This window comes from Phaethon aethereus (genome assembly GCF_964289735.1).
Source record: "Phaethon aethereus genome assembly, chromosome: 7".
NCBI lineage: Eukaryota > Metazoa > Chordata > Aves > Phaethontiformes > Phaethontidae > Phaethon > Phaethon aethereus.
In genome coordinates this window covers 23040072-23054948 of record NC_138583.1, presented here as the reverse complement: position 1 = coordinate 23054948, position 14877 = coordinate 23040072, and the positions used below count along the sequence as shown (strand labels likewise).

General features: G+C 43.5%; 1 protein-coding gene across 1 annotated transcript; it reads left to right on the top strand.

The window, feature by feature from the left end:
- Positions 1-13062: 13062 nt before the first annotated feature.
- PPP1R3C (protein phosphatase 1 regulatory subunit 3C) lies at positions 13063-14007 on the top strand (the record flags this gene model as incomplete). Its single annotated transcript, XM_082002121.1, has 1 exon — positions 13063-14007. One exon carries the CDS (start codon positions 13063-13065, stop codon positions 14005-14007), a length of 945 nt encoding a protein of 314 aa, XP_081858247.1.
- Between the last annotated feature and the right edge of the window lie 870 nt (positions 14008-14877).

The following is a 14877-nucleotide window of genomic DNA, read 5'->3' as shown; positions in this document are numbered from 1 at the left end:
CCGCGAAAGCAGAGTTGTCTCCAAACTTGGAGCACATCCCACTGAATGGCTTCCTAAGCATCTCCTTGCCCCATCGAGAAAAGACTAGTAGTAGGAGTTTCAAGTGGGAGTTTCCACTCTTGTTATTACTTGCATTTTGAGGGTTACACACTGAGTGTGGTAACACTGTTCAGGGAAAGATCTTCAGGAGTATAATTACTCTTTCAAATTCACATGGCTAAAGAAAGGAAATGATCCTAAGAACAGAGGACCTCAAAGACCCACAAAAGCAAGAGGAACATCTCTGTTGGCTTGGCTGAGAACCTATCATTAGAAATGTCAGCTGGAGAATCATGGCAGGGACCTTCTATATTTATATGGTAACAAGTTATTCATCACTTCACACTAGTTTGCTGTGCTTACACTGGAGTAGGTCTCATGTTTTACAGAAAATCTGCAGTTTCATTAGGCACAGTTGTTTTTAATTAATGTTGCTTCCAACTCTAGTAGGTTTATACAGTTTAAACAAAATAGAGATTAATTCCTTACTTTGATAAAAATGGTAGAGAGAAGGTTTTGCTAATGTCAACAAACTGATGTTAAAAAAAAAAGAAAAGATGTCTGTGTCCGGGAAGCTCCCAGCCTTGGACAGAATGACCTTTATCTGCAAGAGGGATTGATCTGCCCTCTTTTTTTTATATGGTTCTTTAAAAAACAAACAGGGCAGAAGCATGAGCCTGGAATGCGATTTACAAAAGCTGTAGTGTGCTATAGACTATATAAAGTATTTTTAAAGTTCTACATGCCATTTAAAAACACAGAGGATTAAACTGATGCTATATTACCTGTAAAGCTTTTAACAAGAAATGCTAGAAGTAGAGCATACTAGAAGAGACATTCCATACCAATGAGTCTAAGGCTTATCTAGACTTTTTGATTTAGAACAAGATCAATGAATGAAAGCATGGGCACGCCTCTGTGCACGGCATCTTTTTATAGAGATTTGACAGTCGTCAAGAATACGTTTAGGCTTGTGAAACTTTAGGATGTAGTATATGAATCAGCAATCTTGGTTTTTGGATGAACAGATAATGAATCATCACTTCTCTTCCTCTATCTGTACTTATGTTGTGTTACATAAAAGGGCCAGGTATGGCATTTTATTTTACGGTATTATACCTGCAGGGCATTCATAACCTGATTTTGGAGCTAGCAGCCCCAATAATAAGGTGTAATTTCTAAAACAGAGACATTCCATTGACCAACGCCCCATCCTGCTTTCAACATTGCTGTGCTATGACTAGCAGAGAAGTTTCTCCTTAAATACCTTATTAATGGGATATTCAAATACAGACTGTATGAATTATGAATGTGGCTATTATCTGGAGAAGCCAAATGCGTAATGTGTGATGCCAGTAATAAAATGGATACATCATTTCTGTTCCACCATTTTTACGCAGAGCTAGAATTTATTTTCTCTCATGCTCCCTGTCTTTATGACTACCCTGAGAAAAAAAGGTACAAACAACTTAACAGCTTTCCTTTCCCTTGGGGGACAGAGAGTTTAAAAAAAAGTTTGCATTCTGGGTTAGATGGAAACAGATTTATTAAGCTTTATTTTGTAAATAGTTTACTTCCCTCCATTCCCTCCCTTGCTCCCAAAGGACAGAATCACAACTTCCTCCCCCATAACAGCCAACTGATATGGCCAGGCACCCGCTGGCTCAGGAGATAGCCTGCTCCTGCCCCATCAATAGGCTGCAAACTGCCTTTACTGGAATCATCTCTCTCAGCCTCTCCTGTTAGAGCTATGCAGCTTTGCATAGGTAAATACATTGCAGGGAGACATACAGGCACATGAAAAAGGATCAGGAACTTTAGGATGGGTTTTCCCTAACCCAGAAGGACATGAATGCCATGCCACCCACGCCATGTGTTATTTTGTGTCCCATCTCATTATCTGGGAGGGGGTCCCTGGTAGAACTCCTTGCTAAAGGCAGAGAGAAAGGTGGTTGTTTTTTTAAAAAATGGTTGTTTCCAAGAAGCACTTTGATGAACATTTATTCCTCTAAACATTCCAATTTTGTAACAAAGAAAAATTTCTAACTACCCCTGGTTAAGAGAAGCTTTTTCCTTTTTACTAGTCTGTGAATAAAAACAAAATTCCTTTTCCTCTCCAACACACTCAGTGCTTTCTCCTTCAGAGAAAAGTCCTCAAATAACTCCTCATACCCTTAAATAGTACATTATGACTAGTAAATATATGTCAGTGTCACCGAAGTGAGATCTGTGCTTTTGCAATGGAGCACAAGTTAGGTGAAGTTAGTGCATCATCTGTGTTTTGCTCGATAAACAAAGTCCATCCAGTTGCTTGGTTAACAAAAAGTGGGTAAAAAGAACTAGCCAGGAAGGATGTGTGTGGGTTAGATTAGCATTTGAGCAACCTTAAGTGGTTTGGAGCAAATTTTCTTAGTGTGGTGTAGGAACAGCATAGTGAAAGAGCAGCTGTGATTTTTTGCGTTAGATGCCTTTTTAATGGGCTTCAGAAAGGAAAACTGTAAGGCGGCCAGCCTGAATGCTTAAGTGAGGTAAAGTAGTAATGAAAATCTTAGTGGCTTTTGCTAAGCTAACAGGGCAATAAGCCCTGGGTAAAATATTAAGGGAGATAAAGTAGATGTGTGGTGAACCAGTTTAGCAGACTTGGAGCCAGAAGGGATGAGAAGGTGAAATGTAAATCGACAGCATGAGAAGTCACACAACCAAAATGAATTAGAAGAAGAGCTAGGAAGATGGAAGCAGCACCAAATACAGATGTGGAAGATCTTAAGATACAGCGTCAGAGCAAAAGCCTCCAAAGACATTTGAAGTTGGCCTATCCATGACAGCAAGCAAAGCAAATGGTTTGTGTATCAGCATTTTGGGGAAAGCTTCTTTTCAGTTTTACAGATAAATGTGAACAGATGTCATTCGGAAATGGAGGCAGATGTTAAATCAAAACTCCTGAAGGCCTGAGAGAAAGATTGCAATAGTCCGTTTACAGAAGTGCAATATCCCTTCCATAGATGACTGAAATCATATACAAGGGAGAGAATGATTTCCAAAACTGCCAGATTTGGAACAAAGAGTGATAAAAAGATAATCCCCCAACCCACAAATAAAATGTAACTTGCTGTATGCCAAAATACCCATGAGTTCCCAAACAAACCAAACAGCCCCAAAGAAATTGCGCAAATTTATATGTACTAACCTGTACAGAGGCTTTGCCACAGCAAACAAAGAAGTTCTGCTTGATTTCTGTGTATGCGAGAACACCATGGGTCTTGTTTAAAACCCTGAAACAAGGGCCAAAGGACGTGATTATTCCCCTCCACGGGGCAATTGTGAGGGTGCATCTGGAGAACTGTGTCCAGTTTTGGGTGCCTCAATGTGAAAGCCTTATGGACTAACTGGGGTGAAAGCAGTGGAGAGTCACCAAGATGGTTAGAGGACTGGAACATGCTGCACAAGGTGACGCTGAGGGAAATGAGTTTGCTTAACTTGTAAAAGAAAAGGCTAAGTAACGGTGGGTCAGAGTGCAGCCTGCCACTACTGAGAGAGGGAGTAGAAAGAAGAGGGAGCCAGACTTTCCCGAGACGTACGGCAAAAGGAAAAGAGGCATGTGTTGCAGCAAAGGAATCCCAGATAGATAAATGGAAAAAAATTACAAGAGTGCTTAAGCACTGGCACAGGTTGCCTAGAGAAGCTGTGGACTCTCTGTCCTTGGAGGTATTAAAAGCTCAGCTGGACAAGCAACCTGAGCAGCCAGATCTAACTTTGAAGCTAGTTCTGTTTTGAGGAGGAGCCTGGATTAGATGACCTCAAAAGGTCCCTTGCAATCTCCGTTATTCTATAACTGTAATTATCCAGAGAAGCGTGCAAGATTTTTCTCACTGATTAAATCCATTTTAAAGATTGCAAAACTTACTGTAAGCATTATTGCATATATGGAGCAAGCACATTTTAACAGTAAACTCTGTGTTCTGTGAAGCGGCATCCAAGAATAACCCAAGGAAACCAATTTATTGCAAATATGTTATTTAGGCCACAGATCTTTCTACACTCAGAGGCCCTAACTACTTCCCTTCCCATTGCGGGATGAAACAAGACTGATGCTGTTACAGTACTTGGATTTAAGAGCTTCATTCTTGCCAGCAAATATAAAAATGAAATTAATCTCTGCAAGAAATTTGACGCCTGCGAAACTGGGGAAATATACATAGATGCACATATATATATATATATATATATATATATATATATATATGTTGTGCATCCAGAACGGATGCAACTAGGTCACATCCTAGGAAACTCCAATTTTATGGCTGAAGTGATTAGAAATTAGACTAAATCTGAAAGAGAAAAGGTTCATTCATCTTTTAGGCCTATGTCATAGGGGAGCTTTTGCCCCCACATAGCAAATCCAAGAAAAACTTGACAGAGAATTTGACTGTACTGATTTCCAAGCCCTGTTCTTCCCTTGTGATACACAAGACAAAAAGAACCTTGTAAGAGAACCTAAAATACAGGAATGGATCATGTCTCTTGGGTAGCAGAACAAGAAAAGGAGCATTATTCAGACCCTTCAAAGGCTTCTAAACACTCTGGGTGAACCTATTGCAGATGTTAGCTGGGCTACTGTCAGATATAGCAATGCTCATTCAGGACGAAGGTTTTCATTCAACGTAAGTCTTATGGGAATGGTAATCATACTGAAAAATCATGCAGCTCCTACAAGGCTGAAAGGAATTGTTTACATGTGGATAAAGAAATCACATTTTTACTAGACAGATTGCAAAGAATGAGAATACTTCCCACGTAGCTGATGGAAGCGTCTACTCAACCAACATTTGCTTGGTCACACAGGATTAAACATAAACCAAATTGCACAAAGCAGCATTTCACTTACTGTTTTCTTTGGAAAAGACTACTGATCAGCAGAGGTAATCCTTCTACCTGAGCCTAGGAAAAAGAATAGAGAATAAACACTGGTTATCTATACAGAGCAACATGATTTATATTTATGAAACGTTTGGCCACAGAATCTCAAGGTTCAACCTTCTTGGGCATGTGGTTAAAAAAAAAACACAAAAAAAGAGAGGAAAGAAATGCAGTTTCAAAATAATAATGAACTACTGCATTTCTTGCAAACATCTAGGAGGGCCTTTGCATTCTCAAAAACTGGTCTGTATTAGTAAGCCAGATTTATACTCATGTATAAAATATATGTATGCGTTTGGTTTTCTGCACTCTTGTGAATCCTTCGTTGGAAGTTCAGATTCTTCTAAGAATGAATACCTGCATTCATGTTCTTTCTTTCAGTTTGTCTTTCCCTTTTTACTCTAACTAGCAGCAATTTATAAATAACATGGCATTGTCTTTATGTCATCTGTTGCTTACTACATACAAACAAAGCAGTTATACTTTTAAAAGGCTGCATTTTGCATAAAAGCTGTTTAAGGGAATCCTGCTTGAAATATCCTGAATTTAATATAATCCCATTACACAAAACACTCAAGCAGCCTGAGATACGTTTTCTTGCTTTTTCTATGTCAGTTGTTTCAGAAAGCAACGCGCTTCTCTTGCGCTATACATTTAAAAGTGATGACTCATCTACCATTGACTAATCTGTCATTAATCAGTCTTAATAAGATTAGACATTTTAAATCAATTTCTAGCTCCTAATTCAGCGCAAAGCTTTCAGTTTCCAGGAATTTAAATGCCTTTGAATTTAACCTTACAAAGTTCTGAGACCCAATCCTGGCAAGAACTTTTGCTATGGCTTGGAAAGAGCCAGACCTAGACCCCCTGCCAGTGCTTAAAGAGTTAGGCCTACATCATATCCTGGTGAGACTGATTATCCTTACAGTTGTTGTAAGAGAGCATAAAGCCCATCCATCTTTGCATAATTTCTCAGTGGGTTTGGCTGCGTGCCGCTTGCCCCTTTCTCTAGGGAATGGGTGTGTTCTGCCGGGCAGATCTGTGGAAAGGCCTATAGGCAAGCTGCAACTGGGCAGGGAATGGATTTACTCTCCTGCCAAAGCCTGAGTTTTCAAATATTGTCTAATAATGAAATATCTGGAAAAGTTAAACATTTCTGAAAACTTACTATTCCCATCTCCAACGTTACATCATTTTGCCTTTTTGAAATATATCATTGTGCTTACCTTTTTTTCTTTCAGAGTTAAAAGTTTATTCCCAAAGCAGCATATCCCAAACAAACATGGTTTAGCAGCAATTTTCGTCCTGAATTATACCAACAAAAAATGCTCTCGCAGTCTCTCAAAGCATAGCAGTATCATCATCACAAAGAGGAGTTTGGTAGGTACCGGAATACTTTTTTCCAGACTTCCTGTGATTTGTCTCGTAACAAGTGGTCACAAATTACTGATGTCCTTTTGGTGAGGGGATCCCAAAACCACGTTAAGTCTGATTGAACCAGGAAGAGTGGGATAATAAACATTCTAAAAAGATATAAAACTTATTTATTCCTCATATGGACTGTGCCAGTGCTGAAGAAATCCCTAAAACAACAACAGCGTTTCCCAGGACAAGTTTTCGTTGTATATATTCGTAACCATTAGGAATTTTCAAAGTTCACCAAAAGGCTCTGAGAAGCAAGTAAACAAAATAACCTTCTGTTAAGACTAAATAAGACTTCTGCTCACTGTCTTTCATCATCATTGATTTTAAATATTCAAAGGCTCACAGGCTCAGCTCAGTTTGGACTTCACTAGCCTTGCTAGGTACCCAAGTAATTACTAGTTGCATGACAGTCACGTTCATGGAAACCTGCTGCCCAACTTCATAGGTAATACATGTTTATAAAGATTAGTCTTAGTAGCAGAGAGTGAATACTGAGTAGAAGAATTCAATTCAAGGAAAAAAAAGGCTGGTGTAAACCTTGTGTGACAGCACTGTCCCCTGACCTAACGGGCCATGCCTGTCTATTATCACAGATATTCTTTCATTAAGGCTCTGCTTCATTCACAGGTGTTGAGTGATGCTGCAGGAACCAAGTATGTGCCAGCCAAAATAAGGTGGGTGTGTTCTGTTTTCTAGTAGCCCCAGTATTTTGCTGTTGTCCTAGCAATTGATTTTAGTCTCAAGCTCCAAATCAAATAAAAAATTTCCCTGTTAAATTGTATGCTGTAACTGCACTGAGCTAGCATTGCTCTCCCACTCTGCAAACAGCAACAATTTTTCAAGGGATGTGTTGCTATGCAAGTGAAACAGAAATTTATATTTTTTTTCTCTCTGGACTTGTTTTCTTAGAAATGTGGTTGTGACTTAACTTTGCTCTGAGGAATGCTTGCTTATCTTTGCTTCAAAAGGCTTCAATTAAATACCAAAGGCCGTTCAACTCTTTCTATATCCTCAACTGCAACGTATCTCCTTTCTTCCCTCCTGGAGCTGTGGGGGAGGACAGCAGAGAAGCACAGCAACCTGAAAGTAATAAAGTCAGAGTAAACCACAAAAACCTTGTTTAATTACTCAATTTCAGAACACAGGCTGAAAAAAAGCAGCTCTTTCACTCTACTCTGCCATAAAGTGACCGAGCTGCCCATTGCTGCCTGATAGCTGACAGAAAGGCACAGTCGCTCATTATCTGCTCTCAGAGCTGCTGACTGAAAAGCATTAGTTCCAGGTGAAGAACAGTGGGACCTGGAGGGCTGTCCACATATAAAAACATTCACTGTGGAGCTAATACCATGTATCTGTCTTTGAACAGAACAGTGTGAAACCGGTTGCCTGCTCGTCACCGAGCAACCTCAGTGAACTCCATGCAAAGTGAGCCTGTGCCTTCCATCACCTCCAGATCATCTAGGCTGCAAACTATTTTTAAAAACATACATTTGAAGTTTACCAGAACTATGGTGACTATACTAAAACTGTACTTACTATAGCTAGCTTATTGCAATTAGCTTCTTACATTTCAAGTGCAATGTTTTCAGAAAAAGACAAAAAAACTAGTCTAGGTGGTCGATTTGGGTTTTCTTGTTACAGAAGCAGTTGGAGGTACAGCCCCCTGTGATGGGGCTTGATTTTATAATCAACCCTGCCTCTTCCAGGAACATGTTTCTGCCGTTGCTTCTATGTGCACCTACAAATGTCAAGAAAGACGATATGCCACAAACTGCTGTCAAATGCACAGTAAGACAATGATTTTTTTTTCCTCTGGTGCTCCCATTTTAGTAGCCCTAGTTGAAAGGTAAGACAGACAGCTCTACATTTCTAAGCTGCCAATGACAGGAGTGCTGCCAAACCAAAATAACTGGAAACCCGAGTCCTCTATAAAAAGCGCAGCTAGGGAACCATCATTGACAGTGCAAACTGGTGTGCCACCTCAGATAACCCTGTCGGCTTGCCTCGGTGCAGAGACATCTCCTCAGATGAGGAAAGAGTTACTCTGGCTCTGCACAACGCTCCCTGCTTGTATTGGCAACCGGAAACCACGGCACCAGCTCGCGGCCATGAACGTGCTCCAGGTTACCAAGCAGGCACGGAGTTGCTGTATCCAGTCCATATTTACCGACTTGGGCAATGATCTGCCCATGAAAAGCTCTGTATCTCACTACCGGTTTTTTCCTAAGCATATCACCTTAAATAATCTTTCATGATGTTTTCTAAGTCGGGCAAACCAGATATTTTAACACAACGGGAACAAAATATTTTACAGTGGCAAACAGCACAATGAGCTACTACACAGTAGCAGAATTACATGCAGCAAAGCCTTGAGGTGACTCCTTTTGTGCAGGCTTCAAGCACGGAATCGAATAATTTCCCAGGTCTTATTTAATGCCTGCATATAGGTAGCGTGATATAGTAGCCCCGGCTGCTGCACGTGCTCCCCGATAATGCAGCAGCCCAGCCAAGCGGTGCTGTGGGAGAGGCTGCGTGGACCAAGATTCAAGTAGCACAGGCTCATAAAACTTCCCCAGAGTTACTCACTCATTCTTTATAATGGGGAAACAGAGGAGATTTGGTAAGCGCCAGCCGGGTGCCCAATCCTCCCTTACGCCCGCAGGGGATGTTGGCCCCGCTCGCTGCCCGGCAGGCAGCTGGCCTGGAAGGAGCTGTAGCTTGTCCTAAAGAGAAATAAGGCCCTTGCAGCTAGCAAGGCTTCCAGAGCACAGGTGCTGGTTTTTAGCACTTTCCCTAGGCAAACGATGAGAACAGATCATCTACCTTTGAGAGGGAGCTGGCAGCCACCGAGAGATAAGGAAGATGGAGAGGGGAAGGGAGAGGAAGAGGATGTGAGTGGCGGGGTGTGACTGGAGAAGCGGAGGAGCGGGGAAGGTCATTCTGAATAACTGGTGCCAGGGAACAGAGCAGTACATTCCAAAACCTTGTCTGTATTGCCAGTTAGAGCTTCAGGCTTCATCTGTGTGACACTTAGTGTCACGTGCTGGCATGAAAGGCAGGAACTTCAGTCACCAAGGGTCTGAGCTAAGAAACTGAAGTCTTACTCTCCTGTGAATACTCTCATTATATGTACAGAGACAGCATACTGATCCCCGTGCCACGCGTCAGTCAGCAGAAGTCTTCTCTCTCCAGCGCTTTCATGACCGTTTTTATCTCTCTGCTTCTATGTAGTTTGAATCCAAAACGGAGGTGCCCTTGTCACCACCCGCCGTGTTCACATGCTCATACAGTATCTTCTAATAAGCTCTCACACATAGCAGTGGAGCTTTTCATTTTTTTGCTCACAAACCAAGAACAGAAAAATAATTTGCATGAGCCAGAAAAACCCTCTATCACCTGTTCACCACTGTAAGCCCCTTTGCTTCATGTAAGACACAGGACTTTCTGCTGTTCATTTGTGCATGGTCTCATCTACTGGTAAAAACTACGAACTCGGAAAATTTCAGTTCACAGACTCCGTATCACATCTTATAGGGTGACTGCGAGTCATCTGTTGCCCTTGGGAAAGAGCAGATGGGCTAACAAGAAGGTGACAGCGACACTGTCGATGCACAGAAGACCCACAGAGCCTGTTAGCAGCCAGGGCATAGTCTTTGAAGAGCAGTAACTCAGGGATGGACCTTCTGTGGGTGACTCACAGCCTGCAGAAGTCAGCACCATGCCACCCGAGGGCTGTCCACCCCTCCAGCATCTGCAAGGGCTTGTCAGCCTTGTGGATCCTGCATGTGGGGCCTTCTGGGAGGCAGGGCCCAAGCAGTAAGACAGCATTGCTATGACTAACGCTGCGAGGGCCGTGTTCTAGCGGGTCTTGTCCCTTTGCTCTAGAAACAGGTAATAGATACAATGTGGGAACTACAGCAGGGGCTGTCACATCCTCAGACAGTGCACAGATCACCATGCGTGGGAGGTGAAAAGCCATCCGCGCCATTCAAATTATATGTCTAAAAGTGCTTTTTCACTGGGGACAAGGAGAGTTATATTCCAGGATGACAGATTACTGGCCCTGGTGACATTATCTTACAATGTAGGGCTCCAGCTCCTCTTCAACGAGGCTGACAGTCTATAATTTCAACTGGGCATTTAGTTTTGTTCCTCTAGGTAACATCCTTTAGCAGTGTCTTGAAGCAGCCCTACTTTGACATGTGAAACAATACCCACGTCACATGGAAATCCCATGTAGCAAATCCCTGTTTGCTTTCTGGTTGCTTGAAAAGGCAGGTGTTTGAGCAAGCCCGCTCTGAAACTCCTGCCTGCCTTCCAGCTGCTCTGTTAAGGCCTTGTCTCCAGTCTTTCCAAAGGAGGACAAGAGGGTAAGGCATAGTTTTGGAGCAGGTTCCTGCAGCGCTCTCGCTCCCTGCTCCCCTCTGGCCCTGGTCAGGCAGACTGATTCCTGCCGGGGAGGGGTCTGCTTGGCTACCCCTTCAAAACGCTTGCAGTAAGACATGAGAACCCTGAAAATACTAAGAGTAAATGCCCTTGGCCCAAAGTAGGAGATACAGTGAGCACTGAGCCACAGGGGGAAGAAAAAAAAATAGAAAAGAAAAAGGAAAAAATTTAAAAATTTAAATAAAAAGGAAAAAAGGGAGGAAAAGGAAAAAAAAGGAAAAATAAAAAAAAATAAGAAAAAATAACAAGAAAACAAGAAAAAAGAAAAGAAGTGTAAAAAAAAGGAAAAGAAGAGGGACCGGTGGGCGTCCGTGCGCGGGGCGGCACACGGCGCTCCGCAGCCGGGCCAGCCGCCGCCGCACGGCCGGGACACGTGAAGCGGCGGCAGCAGCGCCCCCGCCGCAGGGCCGCCGGCACGCACAGCCCCGCCGCGCCGCGCCGCACCCCCGCGGGGCCGGGGCCGCCCCTTGGCCGCCCGCCACGGGAAGGGCCCCATAAAGGCGGCGGCGGCGCGGGCGAGGCGCGGAGCGGAGCGGCGCGGCCCCATGCAGTGCAGCAGGTAAGCGCCGCCCGCCCCCCGGGACAGCGCGCAAGTCCGCGCGTTGCCGCGCTGCGTGCTTTTCCTCTCTTTTCCCCTCGGTGTGCGCCTGCAGCCCGCGGAAGCGCCAGCCATCGGGCTGAATTCAGCCTTCGGGGCAATAAAGCCGCGAAACTTGCGCCGCTCCCTCCCCTCCGCCGGTTTTACAGCTCCCGCAAAAGCGTCCTCGTGCTTGTGCGGTGCCTGTCAGTACTGCTGAACCCCCCTCACCTCCTGCCGGCAGGTCGGTTTTGCCTCTTCGAGCAGCCTGCCTTCTCCAGCTTCTGCCGTTGGGTTTTTCTGGCTGATTGTTTCTTGTGTGGTGGTTTTTTTTTTTTTCCTCCCCCTCCCTCCTTTTTTGATACCGCAAAAGCTTGGGAGCAGTCGCCGCAGGAGCTGGGCATGACAGTTGCAGAGGGAGTATTTTTGAAGCCCTAGTTTTCTTCCTATTAAAGCAAAGCAAAACTTGATTAATTGGATACTGGTACTCTCCTTGTCCTACTTATTATGGCAAATACTGCCACAATAAAAAAAAGCAAGGAGAAGAATTAAGAGGCCAGTGCAGACTCTGCTTTTTTTGGCAGGGCTCTGCAATACCAGTGAGAACCCTGGGAAGGAGAAAGCCATTTATTTAAGTGACAAAGCAAATGCTCAGCCTTCCCATGACTCAACAAAATTCTGTGTTTCCAGCAAGGACTGCATCCTGCTCAGAAGGGATGTGCTGCAGTTGAAGCCCCTTTTTGCAAATACTCAAGCTAACTGGCTTTGAATGGGCTGTATGCTTCCATAGTAATTGTGATTTTCACCATCTGAGAGGGAGGGTTACAAATAAAGCTGTAGCATTCTTACTGAATACTTGCAGTAGGCTTTCAGCATTGACTTTGGGGGTTATAAAAAGACGTTTTAAAACCAGTTCTTGAAGCACAGTGAGGTGAAAAAAATAAAGTGTGCGTCACTGTCCGTCCCCCCCTTCCCCCCCCCCCCATTCACTCAGCAGTCGACAGTGCAAGAGAGCTGTTACCTAGCCCTGGGTTAATAGCTCACAGAAAATATTTCCAAAGGTGCTTTAGCATTTTTATCCATCTGAATTAACCAAAACCAGAGTGCCTAACAAATGCGCTTATGGCTGTTCAGAGCCACAGCGTGATGGTTCTGCGTCAAGGTATATAGCATCCCCTTTGATGCTGTGATGGGATAGGTGACTTGCTTAATATGGTGCTGTCTCCGCTCAGAGGTGAAGCAGCTGATCCAACTTGCTGGAATTTTAAGACCTGGCTCAGAGTCTCTAAAACGGAAGCTAAAGTGGACGAGCATTTCCACTGTAACTGGATCTGTTTTACTGGTCACTAGAATGTTCTTTTCTGTATTTTCAAGGAAATGTGTTTCATTAGCTGTCGCTAAAATCTGTTTTTCAGCGGTTCGGAAAAAGCAAATGAGATTACATTTGAATTGAAAGAGTTCAGAATTAGCAAGAAATGACTGCTCACCCTAGTTCCTTAGCTTGAACTGTCAGTTTTAATTTAGGCTGCATTATTTAAAGCCGTGCAAAGATGAGGCCATGAATAATTAAGACAGTGGATGAAGCAAATACGCATTTTAAAGAAGCTTCTTACCTGATATAACAAATAATAACCTCCTGTCTTTGTGCTCCTTTCAGAATGATACAGATCTTGGACCCGAGACCCTTGCCAAGCTCCATCATGCCTGTAGATGTGGCCATGAGAATTTGCTTAGCCCATTCTCCACCGCTAAAGAGTTTTCTCAGCCCCCTTGAGGACTGTCAGAGAAACAACTTTGTGAACAGACTGAAACCTCTCAGACCATGCCTTCATGTTAAACGTGACTCTGAAGCTCAGAAGAGTGACTGGAACCACTCAGCAGCTCGAGCCAAGAAGCGAGTTGTGTTTGCGGACTCGAAGGGTCTGTCCCTGACGGCGATACACACCTTCTCCGAGTTCCAGGAGCACCCTGGGTGGGATCTTCAGTTTGACCTCTTAGGCCTTGAAAACATAACATCTGGCTTAAAGCTACATGAGGAGAAAAACTTGATTCTGGGTTTCCCTCGGCCCTCAGCTGACTACCTGGACTTAAGGAACCGCCTGCAGAAGAACTTGGTCTGCCTAGAGAACTGCACCCTTCAAGAGAAGGTGCTGTCGGGTACAGTTAAAGTAAAAAATGTGAGCTTTGAAAAAAAGGTTCAGGTTAGAATTACCTTTGATACGTGGAAGACCTACACGGACACTGAGTGTGTATACATGAACAATGTTTATGGCGATTCTGAAAATGATACCTTCTCATTTACCATTGACTTGCCTCCTGCCATGTCCTCTGAAGAGAAGATAGAGTTTTGCATTTCTTACCAAAGTGGAGAACATACTTTCTGGGACAATAACGAAGGTCAGAATTACAAGATTCTCCATGCAGAGTGGAAGCCTGATGGTGTTCAGATACCATCTGCCAAGAAAGACTGTGTAGGTCTTCAGACTCCAAGGAAAGACCAAGAGAGAGAGCCTGATCAACTAGGCAGTCCGAGGCTGTCCACGGGTATCTTTCCCCAGTGGCAGAGCTTGGGTCGGACTGAAAATTCATCACCATATTGGTGAGCAATACTAGTGAGGAAGCGTTCTTCCATTTGGCAACGGAACAGTGTTAGTTTTCTGGTTCACATACTATGTGATGAAGCCACCTGGCAGGTTTTGTTGGCTGTCTGAACCAATCCAAATTCACTAGTCTGTGGGACTTGTTAAGCTAGTTAAACCATATTACGCTACTGAGGTTCTTAGCCAAAACTTATCCTTGGTAAGAAAGAAAACCAAGATAAAACCCATGTGTATGCCACCTACTATAGAAATAGCATGCTTGTATCTTAAGTATACGCTGCTTGCTTCGTGCTCAGACTCTCCTGAGTCGCTAGGTGAGAGGCTCTTGTGTGGCAGTATGGAAGGCGATGGTATCTTAGCATCTGTAGTAACAGCTGTAGTAACTGCATATGTGAGAGTACGTGTGTGTGCGCAGGGATGTCACATGAACAGAACATCACAATTCATTTTGCACCTATTAGGAGTGCAGTAGAGATGAGGCGATGCTGTCAGGATGGAGGCTTGCTATGATCCTCCACGTGCTTGTAGCAGAGGCAGGTAGGAATGCGTGGCTAGGATTTGTGGCTTCAATACAGGTTAAGAAACTTGGAGAGGATAATAGAAAAGTGGGAGAAGGAGAAGAGGTAGGATGTGCTGTATAACTTGGAGACGTACAATGTTCTAATTTCTTTCCAAAGCTGGTCTTCTAAATACCAGAGGAAGTTCTATGGGATAAAAAGGAGAACGGATAAAAAGAATAATACAGAAAACGATGCAAAGTGAGCGATGGAAGTGACTGCCACTTTGGGAAGACATCTCTGTCCTCGTTGGCTTTGTGAATAATAAATGTCTTGCATTTGAGAACAAATCTAACCTTGGCTTCATCATCCTACT